The sequence below is a fragment of the Xiphophorus couchianus genome, chromosome 5, assembly GCF_001444195.1.
Source record: "Xiphophorus couchianus chromosome 5, X_couchianus-1.0, whole genome shotgun sequence".
NCBI lineage: Eukaryota > Metazoa > Chordata > Actinopteri > Cyprinodontiformes > Poeciliidae > Xiphophorus > Xiphophorus couchianus.
This window is the reverse complement of record NC_040232.1, coordinates 5,984,190-6,008,503: the sequence shown is the minus strand read 5'-3', so window position 1 is coordinate 6,008,503 and position 24,314 is coordinate 5,984,190. Positions and strand designations below refer to the sequence as shown.

At 34.6% G+C, this 24,314-nt stretch overlaps 1 protein-coding gene and 1 long non-coding RNA gene across 2 annotated transcripts; one reads left to right on the top strand and one right to left on the bottom strand.

The window, feature by feature from the left end:
• Window positions 1-2,309: 2,309 nt before the first annotated feature.
• LOC114144074 (uncharacterized) lies at window positions 2,310-9,316 on the bottom strand. The gene is made up of 3 exons (XR_003595399.1): window positions 8,239-9,316; window positions 4,460-4,607; window positions 2,310-3,003 (listed from the first exon to the last, which is right to left on the bottom strand). It is a non-coding gene; the product is annotated as an uncharacterized LOC114144074 (long non-coding RNA).
• Window positions 9,317-9,931: 615 nt separating this feature from the next.
• Window positions 9,932-24,114, top strand: rcor3 (REST corepressor 3). The gene is made up of 12 exons (XM_028016858.1): window positions 9,932-10,284; window positions 10,381-10,437; window positions 11,509-11,586; window positions 11,663-11,715; window positions 12,814-12,975; window positions 13,937-14,061; window positions 14,875-14,953; window positions 15,369-15,584; window positions 16,497-16,574; window positions 17,670-17,727; window positions 18,635-18,879; window positions 20,006-24,114. Exons 1-12 carry the CDS (start codon window positions 10,161-10,163, stop codon window positions 20,381-20,383), a joined length of 1,653 nt encoding a protein of 550 aa, XP_027872659.1. The 5' UTR covers window positions 9,932-10,160; the 3' UTR covers window positions 20,384-24,114.
• Window positions 24,115-24,314: the final 200 nt, after the last annotated feature.

The window sequence follows — 24,314 nt, the reverse complement described above, 5'->3', positions numbered from 1 at the left end:
AAATGTTTAATAAATTATGGAAAATGTCCACACCTCCAAAAAATCAATTTATTTGGCATAAGAGGAAAAGAACAGAGTAAACATAGTAAACATTTACATTTCATAGATCTTCACAGTGCCTTTGCATTAACTGCAGGTTTCTGATACGTATTTCCAAATTCTTTCATTTATTTTCAACCTTATTGTGAACAGAAATGTAACAGAACTACATGAATTATTTTTTTTTTTTTGGAAGAGAAGCAATATTGGCCTGCAATTTATTCTTTTGGCACTTTTTATTCACGTTAGTCATAGTTGCAGCACAAAAGATGACATGGAGAAGGCAGGAGAGTGAGATCCTCCTGAAGTCACAGCAGATAAGATTATTTTACTTACCAGTCTGAATAAATGCCTAAAATACCTTTCATTACACAGTGTTTAATTTAGATTTGTTTAATATTTCTACTTCCAGATGAAAGTAGCTTCCTCGTAAGAGGAATAAAAGAGTGTAAGCATATCCATCTGAGCTTAAAACATCATCCCAATCTGTGTGAGCATCTCATTTCTTTATTAAAATCAAAAATGCATGGTCTATTCCAATTAATAAGGCAGAAAAAGTTACTAAACTCAATTATTGACATGCTGTCTGATCATTATAAGAGTAATGATTCTTTGTTTTGGTACAAATTGTTAAAACAAAATTTAAATGAATTAAAACTTTATTTTTTCTTGTAAAACATTTCCTTTGAGGAATAAATAAAAGAGAAAAAAAACATTAATTTCACCAAAAAAACCCCTTAAAGATCAAATATCATTAGAGTGCATGGAATGCACAAAATATTACCATCTTTGATTTTTTACGTACACTATGGCATTATTTTTCATTATCATTATTATTATGATTAGAAATAGTAGCAGAAGCGACATTCGTGGTATTAGTAGTAGTATTAGTATTAGAACTTGTATTAGTAGTGTTATTAGTCATAGCAACCAACAGGGGGCGGCAAACTGAATTTTTCTGGGTCCAGGATAACTGACTTCTTTTTGTTCTTTGTTCTAATAACAAAAACAGCAGTTTTGTCAAAGATATGTTTTATATCTTTACTAGAGGCAGTTATTTTTAAACCAGGTTCAATAGGAAACGTTTGGATCTGTAGCTGAAGGTGAACAGATTTAAATAAAATGAAGATTCTGCTGAATCTCAACAGGTAAAGGAAGGTCCGGCCAAATCTAAACATATAGCACAATGTTATGATCAACTATCCTGTATGGGAATTCAAAAGTGCCATAATTTAATACATTTAAAATGCCCAACTGTGTGAAAATTTTAATGTATCTAGAGTTGCATGTTTCAAGAGTAACAAAACTACAAATCATCATTATTTTTATTTTTTTAAAAGATAAGCTTTATAAATTGCTGTCTTTTTTGTTACATTTTCACAAATTGCAGAATTTGTTTAATTCTGCGACATTTGAGCTAAAACTGTCTCAGTGCTGCCCTCTTTGGGTTGACTACTTGCTACTGCAGTCAGTTTTTCTTATTGGTTACAATGTTACAGTTTGGTGGATGTCTATTTTAGAGTTACTGCATTCAAATATAAAAGACTCTCAGTCAGAAAAATGCCCCGGGTTGGTCAGTAATTGGAATTGTAAGAGTGTGATTATTGATCAGTTAGCATTTCTCAGCTTTGCACATGTGTATTTAATTTGCAGATATGAACACAGGTTGGAATAGGACTCCTTTCCGCTGTGTCTTCAATAACGAAGAAAAAAGTCAATACACTTCTCACTAGTCGGTCTTTTGGAAATAAAGTCACCAGAGGGGTCCGAAGAGTTGATAAATATAATTGCAAAAATCATTAATTTGGCAAAAGTGTTTTTTCTTGTTCTGATCATTGCCCTGCTAAAGCCCCTCCACTCAGCCCCGCACAAAGCCACGCCCCTTTGTGTATCTTGGCTCCACCCACTTTGGTGGAATTTGAAAAATTGTTAAGGGGCGGAGCTAAGCTGTCTCAAAGGAAGGTTGATTTGGTTACACTTTAATCTTTCTTTATGCTAAATAATAATAAAAAAACATTAAAATTTAAAATAAAGAATTACTAAGCAGGACTAACACTATGCTGTAGAAAAGCCAATTAGTGTGCAGCAGGCATAAATGATTTTGCATCACATGTACTGCATCACTGGAAACAAAAACATAATTACATTTTTATATACAGTATGATTTTAATATATATTCAGCTGAAATTATAATTTGATTCACCAATTTAATCACTCCAAGTAATAAATTGAGATCTTTAAAATATATTGAAGGAAATATTTATTTATATCTAGGCAATATTTAAAATGTATTAGTAACAATGAATTAAATAACATTAATTTTGGAGATTTGTGTCACCGTTAGCCTTCAATAGAAGGATATTATCTGGACCCTGGTTTAAGAAGTAAAATAAAAATTAAAAAAGTATATATAATATGTAAGAGACAGCAGGGGAAGTATATGAAAGAAGATTCAAGCACAAAATGGTAAATTAATTTTCTCCTAGTTATCAGGCCTGGTAGTAGTATTAGTAGTATCAGTTGTAGTGACTGGTATGCAAAGCATTATCATGCAGTGAAGTAATTGCTATTTGAAAAGCATTGACTGAAGAATGTGAGACAGTGGTGGGTTAAACATACAGAGTTTAATCAGTAACTAGTTTGAGCTGCGTACAAACTCAAACCAGATAGAGTTAAACTAGGAAAACGACAGCAGGGGCGATCTACCAACACATCTATAGGAAAGATGTACAAAGTCACAGTCAGTACAGTGACAGAAGTGGGTGGTCAAGAAAGCTTTCTCATTTAGTCTGGAGATCTCAATCTCTTCAGTTTGTTCTCTGTCTTCCTTTTGTTTAGCATTTGTTGCATTTTAGTTCTTTTTGGAGCATTTATGTTACGCAAAGGTTGTCCTTTCCTTTGATTTCCATAAGCAACTCCTCACTGTCAAGAACTCAGCAGAAGTGGGGCATTCGGCTGCAGGTTCTGGAAGAAAAGAGTGAACACTTAAGTCTGCCATTTTGTTTGCATGAAAACAAAATGGCAGCAGGTAGAAATTATCAAAAAGCAAAAATATCAATTCAAACAGCAGGCCACAGGAGGAAGAGCCATTACAATTGAGACTAAAAGTTTAGTTTTAGTTGGAATCAAGGCATATATGTTAACAAAATAAACTTCCTGTTTGATGTTTGGGTAGAATTTTGGGCAAGAGCAGAATCGTGTCAGAGCATAAAAATGTTTTCCTACAACAAACTAAAATTGTGGGAAATGAAATTAACCTTGAAACGTTTTTACAATTTGTCATGTCAGAAACACAAATTTCAATTTATTCCTCTGTAACTCTGGAGAGGCTGCTGTGGATGTACATGCAACGAAATTACTGAAATTTATTCAGAGCAGAATATACTGGAACCCTGGGCTTATAGTGGATTAAGAATCTACAACCACCCACTAATAGCTGAAATCAGCGAACACTTGATAATTGCTCTAAAAGCGCCTAAGACTACCTATTTTAATATTTCAATCTTTAAACATACTTTAATATGCATTATCACACACCGTAGAAACCGACTTAGAACTACCGGAAAAGCTACCATCAACAGCCTTAGGGGTTCAGCCAATCAGCGCCAAGGAAAACAAATGGCACTCCTGGATTGGGTGCTTTGCAAACATCAGCCAATAGTGTGTCAACTACAATTTCACTAAAGTTTTTCTAGTTTCCCAGCTGCATTTTCTTGATAACATTTTAGTTTTGCCCTTAGGTGGAAAAAATTCAGAGAATCTGTGAATTTTCCAGTCATTTTCCGTCAATAATTTTGAGTTATGTTCCATAGACAAATCCTTGAAATAATCCAGTTGTATGCACATTCCTGTCTGTGGTTTCCTGGCCTGCTTATGCTTATATTAGAGTCCAATCAAATCTGAATCGTCTGGTGGCAAGTAAACTAAATCTGTTTTTTTTTTTTCAGGTATAGTGCTCATTTAGTAAAAACAAACAAACACAAAACAAAAATAAACAAACAAAAAGAAAGAAGGTATTTGTTGACATGATATAATACTTCTATGGAGAAAAATTTGCACAAAAATGTCTTTAGTTTTCAATGTTAGATAATGCTAGTGCAATAAAGTGCTAATTTTTAATGTAAATAAGTGTGGAGGATACCATATAATCTGTCATGAATGCTATCAATGTTAATTTGACAGAAATAAGGTACAACACATTAATCATAAAATCCAAAATATATATTTACATTTGATTTGACTTTACTGCAGAAATAAACGCATCTATAAAGAGAAAAGAATTAAGGAAGTCCAAACTAGAAATGGTGAAATTGGGCATGTTTTTCTCCTTTTAGCCAGTTTTTAAAAACGTTTTTAGTTTGTGGATATATTTCTTAGTATGGACTTCTGCATTTCATCGTGCAACATAAATCATATTTACCGCTTACGTGGCCTTTGCTACTTTTGTGCGCTTCATCCTTTTCCTCCTCATGAGGGTCACCTGGGGCCTCTTTAACCCTGCAATCAGCAGCAGCAATCTGGGCCGTGACTTGGTGAGCCAGCTTCTCAGTAGAGTCCCTTTGGGAAACCTGCCGGAACAACAAATCACAGGCAATCACTCATATCTAATACTTAACCTCTTCAATCCAGATTCAAGCAATTTATAAGACAGCATTTTAATACAGCAACAATATAATCATGTCCTATTATCTGCAAAGTAATTCACTATAGTTTTTATATTTTCACTCATACATAAAGGTAGCTGCTCTTTCAGCAAGGAAGAAAAGTTAATTATTTTGAACTTTTTGTGCACATTCAGATTTTCCAACATCATCCAAATATATTTAATAACATTTTGTTGGCACTTCTATAGGTTTCATTCACAAATGCAACAGCTTGTTTGTCATAGAGGTATTCTATTAAATTTCTGAGAGGTCTATCAGAAATGAAGTTTCAAAAAAATATATGCTCTTATGTATTTGCCTTTCTCTTACTTTAGTTTTTTTTAATATGTGAATATTCTTCACAAATGCAGAGACAATGTTATTTACACCAGCAAAGCTGAATAATGTTTACAATTAATAAAGATTCCAACATCTTAATAAGCATAAAGTCACTGTGTTAGTTGTCAAAGCTGGTAAATTACTTTTTTAATGTTTAATTTAGTGGATTAAATGATGTATGTTGTCTGGTGTAAATATAGCTGTTTATAATGATTCATGATGATTTGGATATTTGATTCATGAGTGTTGGAGAAAAGAACCATCTAAAAACCAGCTGCTGGACTGTAGCTCTCTGTGACTGGACTTGGACACCTCTAGCCCTTATTAAAGATTCAGCGTAATTTTTTTTTTCTGACTTCTCTTTGAAATTTTAATAACATTGTCACTTTAAAATTTATTTATACCGTTGCTGTGCAGATTTTAAAAGCCAATCCCCATCTCATTTACACAGTTTTCAATGTCAGAAGAAATGTATCCTGATTAAATAAAACAGGATTTTTCAAATGTAGGGTTTATTGAAAGAGATAAAGTTTTCCAAACTAATCTGGTACTATGTAGAAACATATCTGCCACCTTCTAAAATCATAAATTGTGATTTTCTTAGACAAGTTTCACCAACCACACAGGATTATTACCAAACCTGTTGAAACAATAATTTGCCGAACAACATAGGCTAAATGATAACAAGAAGACAGTCAGAATCACTCTAGACTTCAGGAACAAAAATGTGAGCCAATCTGGCCAAACGGAGAAAACATGGAGCCGTGGAACCTTTCCAAAATGTCTCCCTAATGGCTTCAGCAACTCTTCCAGGAGGTTTCAATCCATCTGTAGCAACATTCAAACACTGGAAGCCTCATTTCCCTCAGCTGAAGTCAGTTTTGATTCAACAAAAAGTGACTGGGCAAAAACGGAAAAACAAGTATACATCCAGACAGAACACCAAGGTTCATTTCACTTTCTTCCTCTTCCTAATGGTTTCAGAAAAATATTCTACTTTCTCTCAGATAGAGTGGATAATTCTGGATGGCATATCATTACATTTTTTGGCATGAAACTAAAATTCTGCATGTCAGAACAGAACAAAGTACCTACAGTCAAATACAATATAATAATAATAATACATTTTATTTGTAAAGCTCTTTTCAAGCAGAATTACAAACAGAACAGTCAACCACATCAAAAAAATTATAAAAGAAAAACACTTAAATACATAGAACTGAACATAAAAAAAATTCACAAGATAAGCATAAAACAGGACATTAAAAACACTTGAATGAAAGTGAATATTGGACATTTATCTCGAGCAGTAATCCAATAATAATCCAAAGCATCATCAAGCCCAAAAAATGGGCTTGAAAAAAATGGCAAAAGTAATCACTTAAAAATGATTTAGATGCTAAATTCAAAATGTTTTGAGGGTCACAACTTCTGAAAAGCCATGTAAAAAAAACTCAACGGTAACTTTAGCCAAAGTTTGTGGTCGCTGCTAATTTCAAGAACTTTTATTGGATGTACGAGATAATAATTTTCAACATTGGGTCAAATTACATTGGAAATCGTTATTTGAAAAGAGCTTTCTGTATTAAGTTAGGTCATCTGAATGTAACATTAAAATGCACTTGATTATCTAAAATCTGATAAGGAAGCAAATACAAAAGCAATCGGCAACACTTTTTCAAAGCACTGTACTTTACTGGCAGCTGGTTGCCAAGTTGCTGCAACCTTTGTATTTGCAAGAGTTGTTACCTGCTGAGCACAATAAAAAACAGAAAAACCTCCCTTTTATTGTTAATGCACACTGAAAACAACCAAAGAGAAATCTGGCAATGTTTAGAGATGGAAGGGCCTTGCTGACGCCATTGTTGTTGAGTGCTGGGCTTGATGTTAAATGTAACGAGGGTAACATTGTTTGTGTCGCTGAACCTGCTACCCCCACTCACTCCCTCCCTTTCTTTGACTCCTATGTCAACCCCATCAAACTATCTCCCTGAAACCTTCTTCTCACAAATTGGTCATTGGTTTTCCTGAAGAAAACCATTTTAAATTAATTTTTGTCTTCTTCTTGTGAATATTCAGTTTTGTTTTGCCATTTCCTTCATTCCCTTTTTCTAGCCCACCTTCTTATTTGACAATCTAAACAAAAGGATCAACATCAGCAACTCACAGTCTCGGATCCATAATTCAAAGCTTTTATAGTTGAATTTTCTTAATTTTGTCGTTTTAGCAGCACTTTCCCGCTATAAATACATTTTTAGAATTTCAAAAAAAGCTATCCAGACCTTTGTAGAAATATAATCGCCCACTTATTCAGACATTAATTAAGTTTTATTGGTCCAATTGTTAGGTGCAGTTTTCCTATCTACAAATAGGAAGGATTAGATGAATAATTAACTTCAATAGAACCTCTCTGACAACACAAAGTAGACTAAAATATTTCAAAAGCAACACATCAGACCGTGATTGAAAAAAAATCAAACAAAAACAGAAGAGAAACAAAGTCATTAAGAGTTAAAAGGGCATTTCTGTGCAAATGAAAAAAATGGGAACCATTTGTGAGGAGAACTTGATTGTCCCAAACTCTTTGAAAAAATATTAACTTTCTGAAAGATTAAATTTGGCATAAATGTAAGACAACAAATTAGAAAAATATAATGTCGACACTCAAACATTTTAATGTTAAAGGGGATAACCACGATGACTTGTTGATTGAAAAAGGTATTAATTAATTTGTGACCGTAACCCGAAGCACACTTAAGAAACACAGCAAGATAATAATCTATAGCAAAATAGCAAATCCACCTCAGCATAAAATCATCTTAAAACAGAGGTTCATGCCTAAAAACATTCCAATTTGGCTGAACTCCAACAATTACCCAATAAAAAATGTACAAAGGTTTCCCATGGCGCTCTAAAAGACAAGCAAGCAATCAATAGATATGGTGGGCAATTACTTTCTCCAGGTACGCCAAAGTTGGTGTGGCCTGAACATTAAAAAATATTTGAAAACTGCCTTTATGTGTCACCTCAAATAATCTTTGTCTAATATTAAAATTTGCTTATCTAAGTGCTAAAACAGAACAAAATACACTTCAACAAAATCCAGAGTTAGCTAGTTAATTAGGAGTAAGAAGTCGCATTTCACCTCCATCACTACGTCAGTACACAACTTTATTCCTACGTACACACAAAGAATGGAAGAGAGAGAAATCCTTACCAATTGACCCCACACATTTGTTAGGTTATGCCCCTGGTGTCCTTGCAGACACACATATATGATCCTCTCACACAGGAAAGTTCAGCCAGGATGTAAAAACAACTATGTGGAATAATAGGATGCCGCAAACTGTTCTGGTTGGGAGGGTGAGCGCAGGGCTGGGGCCTCTGAAAAAAGAGGGTCAACTCAGCATTTCTGATAGCAACAGAGAGTGATGGGAGGGCAAAAAGCCAATCATAGAACAGACTTAGCCAGTCCCACAATGCCTCGTACTACTGACGGTCCATGAATCGGTTCAAAGAATGGTTCAAAGAACGGTTCAAAGAACGGTTCATGGATGGATTGGTGATGCCTGCAGACAAAGCTCTGCCACCTGATGGACTTGAAAACTTGGGGATTTCACAGCTGAAACCAGACACCAGGTGTGTCCAAATCTTTTGTCACATGGGGCAAAATCATAGTCAAACGTCATGAGCCAAGAAAAAATAAATAAGATCAAGCAAATAAAAGTGCCTGACTTTTTTTGTAGGAGCAAGAGAGACTGCCATCACTTTCTCCAGCTGAACAGAAACAAAACTGAAGTTATTATCTTTGAACTTTCAGGTGTGAAATCTGGGTGTAATGATGGACCTGAACCTTCAGAGTCACATAAAGACAGTTGACAAAGTCAGCCTTCTATCACCTGAAGAACATTTCTAAGTTAAAAGGACTAATACAATAGTCAATGCATGTCAAACTGCCTGGTTGATGAAATGTGCTATACAAATAAACGTGATTGATTGATAGGTTTCTCAAATTCTTTTGGGTTCGGTTGAACTGGGTGTGAGCCACTTGGCTAACTGAATGCTGGCTTCATTTAGCCGAGTCTACTAAATTATCTTTTTCCTTTTCAGTAAAAGTCCCTGTAGATACCTGGTTCTACTTATAATACAAGCTCGGTTGGAAAGAGAACATTGTTGGAAAATTATGTCTGTAGTAATTTTACCTTGATTAAAAATAAACTGTTCAATGAACAAATTTGTGTCATTCTTGAACTGCAATTGGGGCCCACAAAATATCAGGCCACACTTTGGACACCCCTGACTTACACTGTTTTAAAAGACTTATACAAGTTTTCTTCATCATTTTCTGATGTTAAATTAGACTAAGCCATTCTGTTTTAGGTAAGTTAGGACTGCAAAATTTGTATAAAAAAACTAGAGTATAAATAATTTAAGAGACAAACTATGAAGTTCCTTTTGGGTTGTGTCTCCCTCTGCTGGTTTGATGTAGAATAACCATTGTAACCAGATTAAAAAATATATATTCTGATTTAGAAATTTACTGCTGCACTTCAGAATAGTATTTATTTATGAACAAATAGGCAAAATTAGTTTTCACATTTTACAGGGATGACCCGCCGTAACAACTATCAGTCACATTTGAAACATTTGCTGTGGCTTTTTGAAATAATTTACTTATTTTTTCTGTTTGTTAAAAAAAGTGTGTTTAATTGTTGTCAGAGTTATTTTTTAATGCAATTTACGGTTTCAACATGCTAGTGTGGGTTAGTAGTGTAGGCGGAGGGATATATTAGTGCTAGCTAGCAACCAACATAACGAGTCACACTGTAACTCTACGGTGCGTAGAAAGCTTCCGCCGCAGAGGTTAGATCCTCCTCCGTTACAGGTCTTACGAAGATACATTTCCTTAGGGCAAATTATTTTTATTTTAAAACATAATTATTCAAAAATCTACGCATAATTATTTTTTAATCCAGAGCATAAAACGTGCTTGTAAACGCTCGGTAGAGAAACGTATAAAGCGGTACAGCGACACGGCCGAAGGTGCGGCGAGTACGGGACCCGCAGCCGAATCCGTCCCGCTCCAGCTGACGTATTTATCGGGACACAGGACGTTAAAGATCAAATTTAATCGCAAAAATGCCGGGGATGATGGACAAAGGCTCCGAGTATTTGGGAAAAGGTCGGTCAAACGGGACTAAAAGTCCGTCCAACGCGTCTAACGGACATTTTTCTGACGAAAGCGGCAGCGACGACGAACATGGTGAGTGGTAGCCTCGAACACCCCGCTCACTGTTTGGTCGGTAAAAATGTTTGTCCATCGGTTTGTGCAATTAACGTTTTTGTTAATCTTTTGCAGACATTGGAATGCGGGTTGGAGCGGATTATCAGGCAAACATTCCCGAATTTGACCCCGGTGAGGTTTTTACTGGTGTCCGCCGAGTGACGGATAGTGGTAGCCTCAGTCAATAGACGGGGAACACAGACCAAAGCTGCTCTAAATGAAGCATACTGCAGAGTTTATGCATTGCTTTCAGTCTATTTATTCTGTTAGTTCTGATTAATCATGATATAATCAAGTAAAACAGGAGCAAACATGGACTGAGGCTACCTCTACTTGTCCGGAAACATAATGAATTTAATGAAATTGCTCTTTAATTATCCAAATTTGGGTTTGCTAAGCCTCTTTTTTTTTTTTTTTTTTAAACAAAGTGAATGTCACTCATAAAGCCATTCCAGGGACTAATCATTCCCAGTTTAACAGAAAATGTGATCATCTTTGAAATTAGTTTATTACCCGTCTTTACAATAATTGCCAATATTATGTTGTCATTTCGGAGAAAGAAAATCAATGTGAAGAAAAAAGAAGTTCTAGGTCTAAAATGAAATGTAATATATTCACCATTTACTTCACAGGTATCTCATGCTGAGGTGGGTAAAGTACCCGGAAAATTGTACTCGAGTAAAAGTAAAACGTAGCCAAGAAATTACTCAAGTAAGAGTAAAAAAATATATATATATTGGTAAAAAAGCTACTCGAGTACTAATTAACTGATCAAAACAACAATCATTAAGTATTTTAAAAATTGCACGGACAAAAATATAAAGTCACGTGGGAATTTTGGTATTTTAAAGATCAAAATGAAAATAATTTATATAAATAACATAAGTCGTCTTTTGGACAATTATTCCAACTGGCTTTGGATGCTTTGCAGCTATAAGGATTTTTACTCTGACTTTTTTACTTTTAGATAGTTGTTATGGTACGTAACCATGGCAACAAAGTATTGTTTTTACTACTTGGAGCAGCTGATTAACATCTCAGTTCAAACCATGAATCATAATGTGCAGGGCTCATTTGTTTTTGTTTTCCCCTTAAACATTACCATCAAATCCATCAGTGAGGCTTTAAATCTTCCATCTACTGGATGTAGCAGCCGCAGAGGAGATTTTTCACATTTTTGTTTTGGTGTCTGTCCACATTTAGGTGCCAACAAGTACACGGAAAAAGACAGCGGTGGGATGCTGGTATGGTCTCCATATCACTCCATTGTCGACTCCAAATGTAAGTGACACACCTCTCATCCAGAACCTGGGTCACGCCACTGGGCCAGACTAACAGTGAGACTTTCCCTTCTCAGTGGATGAATATATTGCTATTGCAAAGGAGAAGCATGGCTACAATGTGGAGCAGGTGAGTCTCTCTACACCTCCATCTCTTACTTTGGTTTGTTACTTCATGCAAAGATGAGGAAAAGGTTTGTTTTCGTATAGAATTGAAAGCTAATCTGAAAATTGCAATTTACCATTGATTCATCATTCCCCCATTGATTGATTACATACTGCATAAGTATTTGTATTTGCTTTAGGTTTTTACTGTATTTAAACCTGAAGTAGTGAGTGCATCGTTCTTTTGGGTTCATATTACATAAATATTCCAGATTGAAAATTGCTTCTATCCCTCTCCACCCCTGTGTGGAATGAGACCTTAAAGTTTACTTTTGAATGTTTAAATCAATCGTTTTTGCATTTGAAACTTTAATGCTACGTGCTAATTACCTTTACGATTTATTGTGACCCCTTGATAGCAGTTCAGGAACAGAGTAAATGTGTCCCATCAGCACAGGTGAGCAGAAGGACATAGCTTTTAATATTATTTTAAAAGAAGATTTTTTTACTTTTTTTTACTGAAAAATAAAAATTGGATTGGGTGCATCCATTTTTTAAAAACCGGGATAAATGCACTAAGCATTTCCACAGAATGAAAGACATATTTATTTACTTCTTGACCAAAAAACATCTAAATTGGATCCAACAAATTTAGAAAATTGTATGAAATGAGTTATGTTTAAATGTATTCTTTTACTGAGGCAAACTAAAAAAGAAAATGTTTTTAATCTACAAAGATTTACAGAACCCTTTTCACTAAATCTGACTGTTTTGTTATTTTCATTCACATATTACTGTTTATTATTTAGCAGGTAAAAATAAACATAGTTAGCTTTGTATTTTTATTGTTTGTGTCGAGTAAGTATTTTGCACGCAACACTTTTGGCGAATAGTTTTCCATTTCAAGAAAACGGGTACAGATAAGATAAGATATGGTTATTTCCAATTTAACATGTTGCATAAGCTTGAAGGAAGTCTAACCAGAGCTGAGCAAACACGTCAGCCAACATACAAACAATAGGTTTCAGTAGCATAACCTTTATTTATTTAATATCTAGGGAAATGGTTGCTGGATCTGCTGTTGGTTGACACACTGTATCTGTGTTTGTGGATTTTTATTCAGGCTCTCGGTATGCTGTTCTGGCACAAACACAACATAGAGAAGTCCCTGGCTGATTTGCCCAATTTCACGCCTTTCCCAGACGAGTGGACCATCGAGGACAAGGTTCTGTTCGAACAGGCTTTCAGCTTCCATGGGAAGAGTTTCCATCGCATCCAGCAGATGGTAAACCCCCAACGTAGCTCTGTTAGTCTTCATCTGTGCTTCAGGTCTCATATTCTTCAGACTTATTGTAAATATATATAAACTAATGTGTAAAGCTTGGACAAAGAGAAGAAGTTGGTACCTGGAAGTACTAAGCAAATATTCCTACATGATAATTACTAAAAAGGTGATTAGCTGATGCAACGAGCTAATCGCTGGTTCTCATTTCTTAAACGACGTCGAAAGACATCCAGTGGTTGAAAGATGTCAGTCAAGAAAAAAATAATTAAAATGAGCTCAATAATTTACATTTGGATGATTTTTGTTTTTCTCTCTTTTTAACAAAACCTGGAGGATAAAAGTCTTCAGTCGGGTGCTATGATCTCAACTAGCCTTTCTTTGAAGAAAAACTTTGTTTTCAAAGATTTCAGTGTCCATTTTATTTGTTGTTTATGTATTTAATCTATTTAAAATGTCTTCCAGTTCCAGTGTTAAATGTTTAATAGGATTTAAAGTTTTTTTATAAAATTTTTTTTATTTTTGAGAATATTTTCTTGCATTATCATGCTATTTTAACCATTATATTACTTGGAAATGGTCTCAAAACAACATTATCGTTTATTGCAATAATTTCTGGAACAATTTATTGTCCAGCAAAATTTGTTTTTCCGACAGGCTTATTAGACTTGCATCTATCAAAGAAAATGTCTAAATAGATTGCAGAAACAATGCAAGGAAAAAAAAATGCACTCAGAAAAAAGAAATCCTGAATGATCATGATCGGCGCTCATTTAAACTGTGTATAAAATAAGCAGTTACTTCTTTTTAAAGGAGCGCTAAATACTGCCTTAATGTTGTAGTTTAACACAGATTGGCCTCTAAATGATGACTGCATTTATCCTCTATGTTAAAACAATAACTGTTAGTCTTGAGGAATTGTTGTTTTGGCACTACATGTGTAATCCTGTTCCGTTTCATTCAGTTACCAGACAAATCCATCTCCAGTCTTGTCAAGTACTATTATTCGTGGAAGAAAACGCGCTCCAGAACGAGTCTGATGGACCGGCAGGCCCGCAAACTGGCTAGCAGGAGCAACCAGGACGACAGGTGCTGCTTACTGACTCAACGATAGCATTACTGTTTGTTAATAGAGCTGATCAGTTTGACGTCAAGTAAAAACGTGAAAATCTATGATCAACAGCTATAAGTCATAATGTAATTTCTTAGACTTTGTAAATGATTTAAAGATATCAACTGTTAGATTGAAAGGAACCTTTACATTTATACAGCCATTTTTTAAATTATATTTTACATAAGCTCTGAGAAAAAATATCCACATTTTCCACAAATTATTTGGAATTATGTTCCTCAGAAAAATCCATGAAGAGGTGAATCCACAAATACTGGACTGTAAATAGTGAATTCCTTCAACTGGGTTTAACTTTTGAGTTTTGTAACAATTGTAAATGACTAAAAGTAAAAAAAAAAGTTAATTGTTTGTTTTTTTGACCATGGTGGCGTAGTATTAGGGTCACACTAAGACAATAAAAAAATAAAGTTACGAAAATAGAATTATATTACAAGAATAAAATTGTACAAAGTCATAATATGTTGAGAATAAAGTTATAGAATGATGGAAATAGTCAAAATATTCAGAAAATAAAGTCGTAATGTAAAAATTTTTTCTCATAATAATATGACTTTATTCTCAAAATTTGAGTTTATTCTCAAAATATGATTACTTTATACTCACATTACAGCATTATTGTTGTAATGTTTTGACTTTATTCTAGTAATTTATTATTTTCTTTTTTTTGTATTTGACAAATCTTATCAGTTAGATTTGAGAAGCTGTTCTGTACTTGCTGTGACATGAGGTTTCTCTTTTAAAATGTTTCTTTGTTGTTCCTGTTGTCCTAGCGAGGAGGAAATGGAGGAAGCCAATCATATTGAGGCGAATGACAGCGACTACGATCCGAATAAAGACGCCAAGAAAGAGGTCAGCCCAAAAGATTCGGGCTTAGAAGTTGATGCACATGATTTTGATTTGATTTCTGTATTTATGAATTAACTGTGTTTAGCCTTCTGAGTGGACTACCTGTTTTTTTTCCAGTATATATGCTATTTGGTTATATTGATAATTCATTTATGGATTCAAATAAACACCTTTTTTTTCTTACTGATTTTACTTAACGATAGCAACAGTACACATATCATAATATTTTTAATGGGATTTATAAAGATTTCAGTGTTTAAAACTAATTTGATCTTCACTTTAAATTTGTGTTTTTGCTGTGCAAGTTACACAAAATATTTTACGTATGATACGACTTAAATACTTTTCTCTGTCTCAGTATTCCGTTTCCCAGTATTTAAAGCCATTTATTTGCTAATCTGTATCATTTTCCCTCCAGAACCAGGCCGAGTTGGTGGTGCTGGGCACTAAGCCGGCGTTAGGGCGACGTGAGCACCAAACCCTGCAGCACCGACACCACCAGCGCTCCCGCTGCCGCCCCCCCAAAGGCATGTACCTCACCCAAGAGGACGTTGTGGCTGTGTCCTGTAGTGCCTCTGCTGCTAACACACTCCTTCGTCAGCTGGACATGGAGCTGGTGTCCCTTAAGAGACAGGTAGAGGGCGCTGCAACTCACTCTTCTCTAACCTTCACTGATTTCTTATGGTGGGGTAAATTAAATATTAGTCATTAATGTTGGCTTTAGGTTTAGTTTAATGTCATATCTGAAACACCTTTACTGCTGCTTCAGTGTGTGATTTATTACCAATCTGCCTCTGTTAAAGGGGCATTTATTGTACTGTTTATCATGTACTGAAAAATTATTACCATAATAAGAATTTTGATTATTCCAATTAATGATGTACAAAAAAACAAGGGTGTGACAGTATTAATGAAAATGTTATTGTTATTATTTTCTCCAGGTGCACATCAACAAGTATGAGTAAAATCAAAAATATGATTAAATGTGGTTTTGGTGAGCATCTTAGGGATATAAATTATGCTTTTTTTTGGTAAATGGCAACCTGAAGAAGACCGTTTCTACTGAGACTGTTTTAAAAAACAGTATTTGGCAACAATCAGCGGTGCAAAACGTCTGGGTGGACCTAGCTCCGCCTTTGAGACGCAGCTCCTCCTTGGAGCTGCAGTTTCCAAGATTCCATCTTACGGAGCAGCCCTCCAACTCAGCTCCTTCAGACTAGCCAGCAGCAGTTACCAAACACTTGGTGCAACTGTGCATCTGCTGATCTTATTATATGAGCTACTTCTCAGTGAAACGCTGGTAAAAACTTTGTTAAAGGGTTAATAGAGGAGCCATGTTGTGGTGACTTATTGTTAAAGAGACAGAAGCCCAATTTCAACACCTTTAAATTGCAAAGTAAATTTTTTTTTGAGTCATGTTTGATCTATATAGCATTTTTGTAACAACTGAATTTAACATAGTGTCTTTATAGTGCTATGAAGTGGCACTATGTTAAACACAGAGGAAGAGTCAGTGACTTTTCTGTGTTTCCGTTTTGTTCTTCAGGTCCAGAATGCTAAGCAGATGAACAGTGGACTGAAACAGCTGTTGGAGTCTGGGATTGAAGAGTATAGACTGACTGAGGTAGTAAACACATCCCCAACCTTCAGATGAAACAATCACATTCAAATCCATTCATTATGAGTACTGTGTATTAACCAAGGGAAACTTTATTACTGTGTCCTTCCGAAAATAATCAGTATAACACAGAAACGTGTCAAACCAAAGTGGCAACACTAAGTTAAATACCTTAAAGAAGCAACTGTTGCTTCTTTAGTGGTTGCTGATTTACATTTTGCCATTGTGCTTTACTCCACAGTATTAGTACTCTACTCCACTACTCTACATTCCAGTCTGTCCTCCAAGAACTACCTTATGGAAATGAAAACAATTATTTTAATACTGTGGAAATTTTATGGTTGGATACCTAGCAGGTCCCAGTGAAGTTCTGTATTTATTTATTGTTATTATTAAATTTTTCCAGCTGCCATTTAACTTTTTTCACAGATTAAATTTCTACATTTATTTTCTGAAACAAGTCTTCCAGAGTTGATACAGTTTTTAACTGAAATGTCTGTCAACAAATGATTCCTCCACCGAGAGTCATATATAAAAATATAGATAAAAATAATAATATAGGTCTTATTTGTTTTTTTCTTTGCATCTTTTTCATTCTCTTTCCCTTTCTTTGTTTCATTTCATTGTTTTATTTCTCTCCTTGTTTCTTTTTCTTTCCTTTTCTCACTAACTAATGTACTAACAACCTAACTAAGAAACTAACTTACTAGCCAGTCAGGGATAAATATTTTTTGCTGGGAAATAATTATTTGTTAGAATAGCAGTGTAAGATTTTGAACTAGAATCATTCAGACTTACACATATTTAATTAGTAAGATACTCGAGTAAAATAGTGATTATTTCATTTGTGGATTAGATTTTAATGTTTGATCTGTGTTTGTTGTAGACCTTCATTGTCATCAAATGCAGCTCCTGCATTTTCTGTCTGTGTCTCGAAGGAAGAAAGAAACAAAGAAAGAAAGAGTCCGAACTAAAACTTTTAGTTATAACTCTATTTCTCTCCATCCAGTCAGTCACAGTGATGGTCATTCATATTCAACCTGCTTCTTCACAAAGTTTTATTCTGTGTTTTGATGTTTTTGTTGTTTTTTTATCTTGTAGTCCAACCAGAAGGTGAACGCCCGCTGGACCACAGATGAGCAGCTGCTCGCTGTTCAAGGTGAGCTTCATTCTTTAATAACAGCACTTAGTAAAAGGTCTAAATAAATAAACCACATGATTAAACATGAGCTGCTTTAATGGCGCTGACTGTAAATTCTCTGTTCAGTATGAATAAAAATGGCGTTTGTAACAATTAAATCTGAATCAACACTCAGATTTATAGGGTTTAAAGAATTTGGGTTTTTTCTCCTAAAATAGATATTTTTTATTTGATGGAAACGTTTATATGGCATAAGATGGCTGAACAGGGGGAGCATCTTCTCCCACACATCAACGTTCCCCAGGGGTGTGTCCTCTAACTTAAAAAAATAAAATAATAATAATAATTTGAACATATATAGGCCACATGATGTGACACAGCAAGATGTTTTTATCTTTTAACGAAATATGTACCGTTAACATTCATAAGTATTTAACTAGGGCTGCAACTTACGGTTATTTTAGTTTTTTAATCAGACTAAAACATCAATACAATGTAAAGCTGATATGTTTTGTTTTATATAAACCAATTAAAACTGAGTTGGCAAATATGTATTTTTTTAAAATTTTTATTTTACAGAATTCAAACTGGGTGAAGTTAAAACTGACAATTGAGAAGTTCTGAGTAGAACACATTTACGCAAAAATAAGGGTTTTTTTCTTAAATACAACATTTTATATATTACTAACTTTAATAAAACATCATCCTGGAATTTAGTTTCTTGTTGGCATCAAACATGACATGTCTGCTAACTTCTACAAACAATTTCTGTGTTTTTGTTGTTTTTCCTTACCTGAAAGTGGTGTGAAGGCAATCTGCAACCCACAACAATCCTACAGTCTTTTTAGAGCATTTAATCAATTCATCATTTTTCTACACCAATGGTTTTAAGGCAGACCGCAACAATTCGTTTTTTTTTCTGCAGGTGTCAGGAAGTACGGCAAAAACTTTCAGGCCATCGCTGATGTCATTGGGAACAAAACCGTGGGTCAGGTGAAAAACTTCTTTGTGAACTATCGCCGGCGGTTCAACCTGGAGGAGGTGCTGCAGGAGTGGGAGGCAGAGCAAGGAACGCAGGCTCCAAATGGAGACAGCGCCACCTCAGGCGAAGAGGGGAAGAACAGTTCGACCCCTCCTTCAGGCAAGAGCACCGATGAGGAAGATGAGGAGGTGAGACATTTACCTTCACTTTTAAATTTAAAGGTGACCTATTATGGTTCCTTGAACAAGTTAGGATATATTTATGGGCAAAACAAAACATATTTATTACATTTTTAGTACAAAATCATTCTTAAATGATGAGATCTTATTCTGCTTAGTTCTTTCAGAACGAGCTGTTTTAGGGCATCTTGTCACTTTAAATCTTGATAAGCTGCTACTGGCCTCGCCCCCAACTCAATGTTTACACTCGCATGTGAAAATGGCTGCAAACAGTTTTGCAATAATACAACCATACATCTTTGAAAAGCAGAAGTGGAGCCTACTGCACAACCAACAAGAATGCTGCCTGTGGTTTCTGAACTGTAAGTCAATAACAAAACACTTGCAGTGCAAAAACACAAAATCTCACCAAGTATTTTTGGTCTTGCTTCTAGTGTAAATATATTATTGCACTTGAAATAAGACAAAACTTACTAGTAACTTTTCAGCAAGATATAGGAGCTTATTTTAAGTCAATAATTCCTTAATATTGATTTAAAAATTTACTTGTTCCAATGGCAGATTATTTCACTTATAACAATACATTTTTGTTGTTATAAGTGAAATAATCTACCAGTGGAACTAGCACTTTTTTTATCAGTACTAAGAAATCATTGATTTAAAACAAGCTGTTATATCTTGCTGAAAAGTTAGTAGGTTAGTTTTGTCTTATTTGAAGTGCAATAATATATTTACACTAGAAACAAGACCAAAAATACTTGGTGAGATTTTTAAGATTTTGGTTTTGCAGTGTGTCTTTTCCAGCAGCCATTGTTCAGCACATACAGCGGTAAAATCAGCTTACCAAACATGCTGGAGCTCTGCTTGGGTTGCTAGGTAACATGGCTCTTCCTCACTGGGGTTGCTAAGTAATCCCAGTGGAAAGTGACGTACTGCCAAAACAACTTCTTTTTTTAGGAGCAATAGAGACCTAAATGGAAATATCGAAATGTAAAAATATAAGAGAATTTTTGTGTTTTCTCAAGTATGGAAATATGAACCTTTGAGCTGTTTCTTTTAGATGCTTTCCTTCCAGAAAAACAAATTATCTCAAAGTTGGCCAAAATTTAAAGTAACTTCCTTTTTCTCTCTGCAGGGTCAGGTCACCTCTTCTGGCGCATCGCCTGCTGCCTCCTCTTCCTCTTTAGCTCAAAATCCCGTGACTTCCAATGCTTCCTCCTCCCTCCACCAGCCGCCTCCGCTCCTGAGGCCCTCTCTGCCGGCCACGCCGTCGCTACACCGCCAGCCTCCACCACTCCAGCAACAGGCTCGCTTCCTGCAGCCTCGAACCACCCTGCAGCAACCTCCGCCCCTCATCCGGCCCTCCAACCCCATGCCGCCACGCCTCAACCCGCGCCCCACTCCCGTAACCCTGGGCAGTAACGCCGCTGGCCCGGGCCAGAGCTCCGCCCAGCAGCCTGCTGGCATGGCCATCCACCTGTCAGACACAGCGTCGTCGTCGTCCGTTCACTAACTACCTGCAGACCTCTCTAAGAAGCAGTGGAGTAGAGGGTAGTTCATTTCCCTTCAAGACATTGGTAAAATTACTGAAAGTCTCACATCAATGTTCTAGAATATCCCAAAAACGTTCAAATCTGGTGTTTTTCATGTAAGAGGATTAGAACCACTGAAAAAGGAAAAAATCTGACTTTAATGAATGTCTGAGTGAATTAATTTATTGTCTCTCTACTCATGTAGAATGAAATTACAGCCCAAAGAGCCAACCTCAAAAAAAAGAGAAAACAGGTTGAATATGGCGATATTTACAATGATATAAATATGTAAACCACGGGACAGAGAAACAAAATGGTTACATTTCTGCAAAAAGCTGAATAGAAAAAAACAAGGAAATTTCTGATCTTGAAAGTTTGAAAATTGATAGAAAAATTAGGACATTTTGAGATTAATCTCAGAAGGTTTTGAGGGAAATTTTTGTTTAAATGGTCTAAAACTTCTGCCTTTTGGAAATTTTTGAAATTAAAAAGTTTTTCAAGTTTTTTCTAGAAAATTTCTGCGATTAAACTAAAAATTTCAGTTTTCTTTCTAGAAAATGTTTGACTTCTGGAGATTTTTTGGCATTTTTATATTTACAAAGGTTGTAATATATCATTATATGGAGAATTCTGACTTTTTATTCAGATTTCTGAGATCCAAGGTCAGAATTGTTCCTTTTTTTTATTTATTAATTTTTTTTAGTGGTTCTAATCCTCTTCCATAATTTTTCAACATTGCAATGTGGAGAGAGGTTTCTTATTTTCAGACCTCGAATGCAACGTGAATTGGGAAAAGAAACTTTGACGTGACATAGAGATTTGTAATCCATGAAAACTATCTGAGGTTCAGCTTTGTGTTGAAGTGCATGTGCCTTAAAGTGCACAAGGTGCTGCCTGCAAAACTGGTTCAAATTCAAATTATTCAGAGATTTCTCAAAAAATATTCATCTATCTTATTATTTTTCTACCCCTGTTTTGCTCTGACCCAGTCAACTGGAGAAATATATGTAGTTCATATATGTATATACTGTTATTTATTAGATTATCCCTTTCCCTCCTCTGATTTAAACCTAATTTCATGATAATGTAGTTTTAAGTCACCAAAGATGCTTGTGTTAATTGAAAGTATTCCTCCCCTGCTCTGAAAAAACATCTTTTCTGAAAGATGACAAAACCAAACCCAATATTTGCCCCTGGCAGCTCATAGATAAATTAATTAACTGTGTGGTTAACTTGTTTTAAGGTCATTAATGTAGTCACAATGCCCCAAGTTCAACATGAATGTTATTTTTTAAATATAAATCCATCCTAATTTAATATGAGCATGCTAAATCTTATTATCTTTTGCAGCTAATTTAACCTCAGTGTGTCAAATTCACTAAGAATTTTCAGACTTGTTCACTCAGACCTTAAAATTAAAGTTCTAGTGAAATAAAAGTAAAGCCTCTTTTAATCTGTGCTTTTCAGGACATGATAAACGGGTTCTAAACTTACTTAAATCTAACCTCATTCCTACAAAGTACCAGGTATTTTTGTCTTTACATAAACTGCAAATGCTTTAGTACAGTTGAAGTAAGAAAAAAAACACTTTTCAAGTAACTTTTTAGCAGGATAAATAAGATTATTTTAAGTCAATAAATCCTTAATATTGATGAAAAAGTTCTAGTTTCCCTGGAAGATTATTTCATTCATAGTAAGACATTTTCCCCTGTTGTAAGTGAATTAATCTGCAAGTAAAGATAGTATTTTTTTATTTCATTTGATCAATATTAAGTTATTATTTATTCAAAATAAGCTCCTATATCTTGCTCAAAAGTTACTTTCAGTTAGTTTTGTCTTATTTCAAGTGTACAAATTAATCCCAAACCATATTAACAACACTAAAAATACTTGGTTAGCATTTGTATTTTCACAGTGTAGATTTATTTTTTATTTTTTCTAAAAAGTCATGCAACAGTTGTGGCTCTAAATGATTTTTATTTCACTGGACTAAGAGTAAAAATTGCTCTTTGGATTATAAATTTTTCAGACCTTTTGAGATTAATTCACTTTTGCAAAGGTGGGCAACTTTAATAAGAAATGTTCCCCCTTTTTTAAAAATAAACATCCTAGCTTTAGAGTGATTAATTGCTAATATTGTCTTGATTGTGCCTTTATAATTTTTTAGAAATTGATGTCCAGTAACAATTTCTTCTGATATTTCACCAGAAAATTGCCCATACTTGCTGATATTCAGTTAATTTTCTCGCCACAATGGAAAACTTTACCATGTAGATGCTAATAAAATAACACCTGAGGTTAGAGTTGAATAATTTTAGAGCCTGGTATTTGTCAGATAAAACAAGTGAGCTGAAGGAGGGTGTACTTTCTTTTTACCAGGACCTTACCTCAGCGGGGAGTTGTTTGTACATACTATTGTGTTATTGTTATGATGGCCAATGCACGCTACGCTGTAAGATGTTGGTAGGACTCTAAAGTGCTGTTTTTTGTGTGTCTGCAATGTCCGTCTGATGATTTTCTATACTTTATTTGCTGTTAACGATCCTACTGAACTCTTTATTGCACTGCAAAAACACAAAATCTTACCTAGCAATTTTACTCTAGTTCCTCGTCCTAGTTTCAAAAGTTGAACATTTTCACCGTAATAAAAATTAAGACAATTATGGAGCTATATTTTGGCCATAAAGTTTGTTTACAAGACAAAAAATATGAAACTGGAAAAAGAAATGTTCAAAACTCTTTTTGAGATTCTAAGTTTTTTTTTTCAGTTTCAAATGTTTTTCTTTACTTTTATTTTCATTGTTTATTTTGATCAAACTTTATGGCCCCAATTTAACTCCAGAGATAATCATTCTTTAATACTGACAAAAAAGTACTTGTTCCACTGGCAGATTTATTTACTTTTAACAAGACATTTTTTCCATGTTATAAGTAAAATAATCTGCCAATGAAACTATTTTTTCCCCATCAATTTTAAGGAATTATTTACTTAAAACAAGCTCATATTTCTTGATTAACTTAATTTTAAATAAGCTTTGTTTTATTTCAAGTGACTTGAGACATTTGCAGTAAAATCTAGGCCAAAATTACTTGGGTAAGATTTTGTTTTTGCAGTGTATCTACTTGTTTGTGGTCTTCAGCTCCTGTGGTTCTATCTTAAAACTCTGTGTTTAATTTAATTAGAAAAATGCCTCCTAACATCACAATAAACAAGACGGAAACCTGTTTTGTTTTGACTTTCAGGCGATTTATAGGAACATTTTAGCATTATTTTCAGACTCTGTAACTGAAGAACTCCTTTATTTTCCATCAGTTAGATCTGCCTTTAAGACACTAAAGTTTCACTAAAAGCCTGTGGAATAAATATTTTTTTGATAAATTACAGTTTTTACTGCTGTGTTTTCTTTTCACTAACTGAACGAAACTGGGAACCACTTTATCATCCGTATGTGATGTATTTAGTTTGAAAATTATTTATAGTCCTTTTGTAATATCAGTTTGGATTTCATGTAAAGCTAATCATTGTGAAAATGCTTGTTTTTCTTTTTTTTGTATGTATGTATCATGATTTACCTTCACTGTATCTAGAATCATATGAAAGGTTGTATTTTCATCAGAACTTTGACCTTTGATGTGAAGCCACTTGGTTTTCTCTTTCTCAGTTGGACTTGATAGTTCTTAATAAACATTTTATTAAAAAACAAAATCTTGATTATATGAAAATATTTTAGTAATTTCCATTTTTTGAGCTCCATCCCAACACTTTCATCAGGTTAGGATTGTAGTTTTTACTAGGTCATTGCAACATTTGATTATCAGCATCTGGAAACAGCAAAGGTGTACTTACTTTTTCCACACATATAGTTAAACCCAAAATGTTTTACGTTATGTTGTTTTTTTTCTATCCAACCA

Coding starts and splice junctions, on each gene's coding strand:
- rcor3 (XM_028016858.1), top strand. CDS start 10,161: ATGCCGGGGATGATGGACAAAGGCTCCGAGTATTTGGGAAAAGGTCGG. Junction 11,587..11,662: donor CTCCATTGTCGACTCCAAAT/GTAAGTGACACA, acceptor TTCCCTTCTCAG/TGGATGAATATATTGCTATT. Junction 12,976..13,936: donor TCCATCGCATCCAGCAGATG/GTAAACCCCCAA, acceptor CGTTTCATTCAG/TTACCAGACAAATCCATCTC.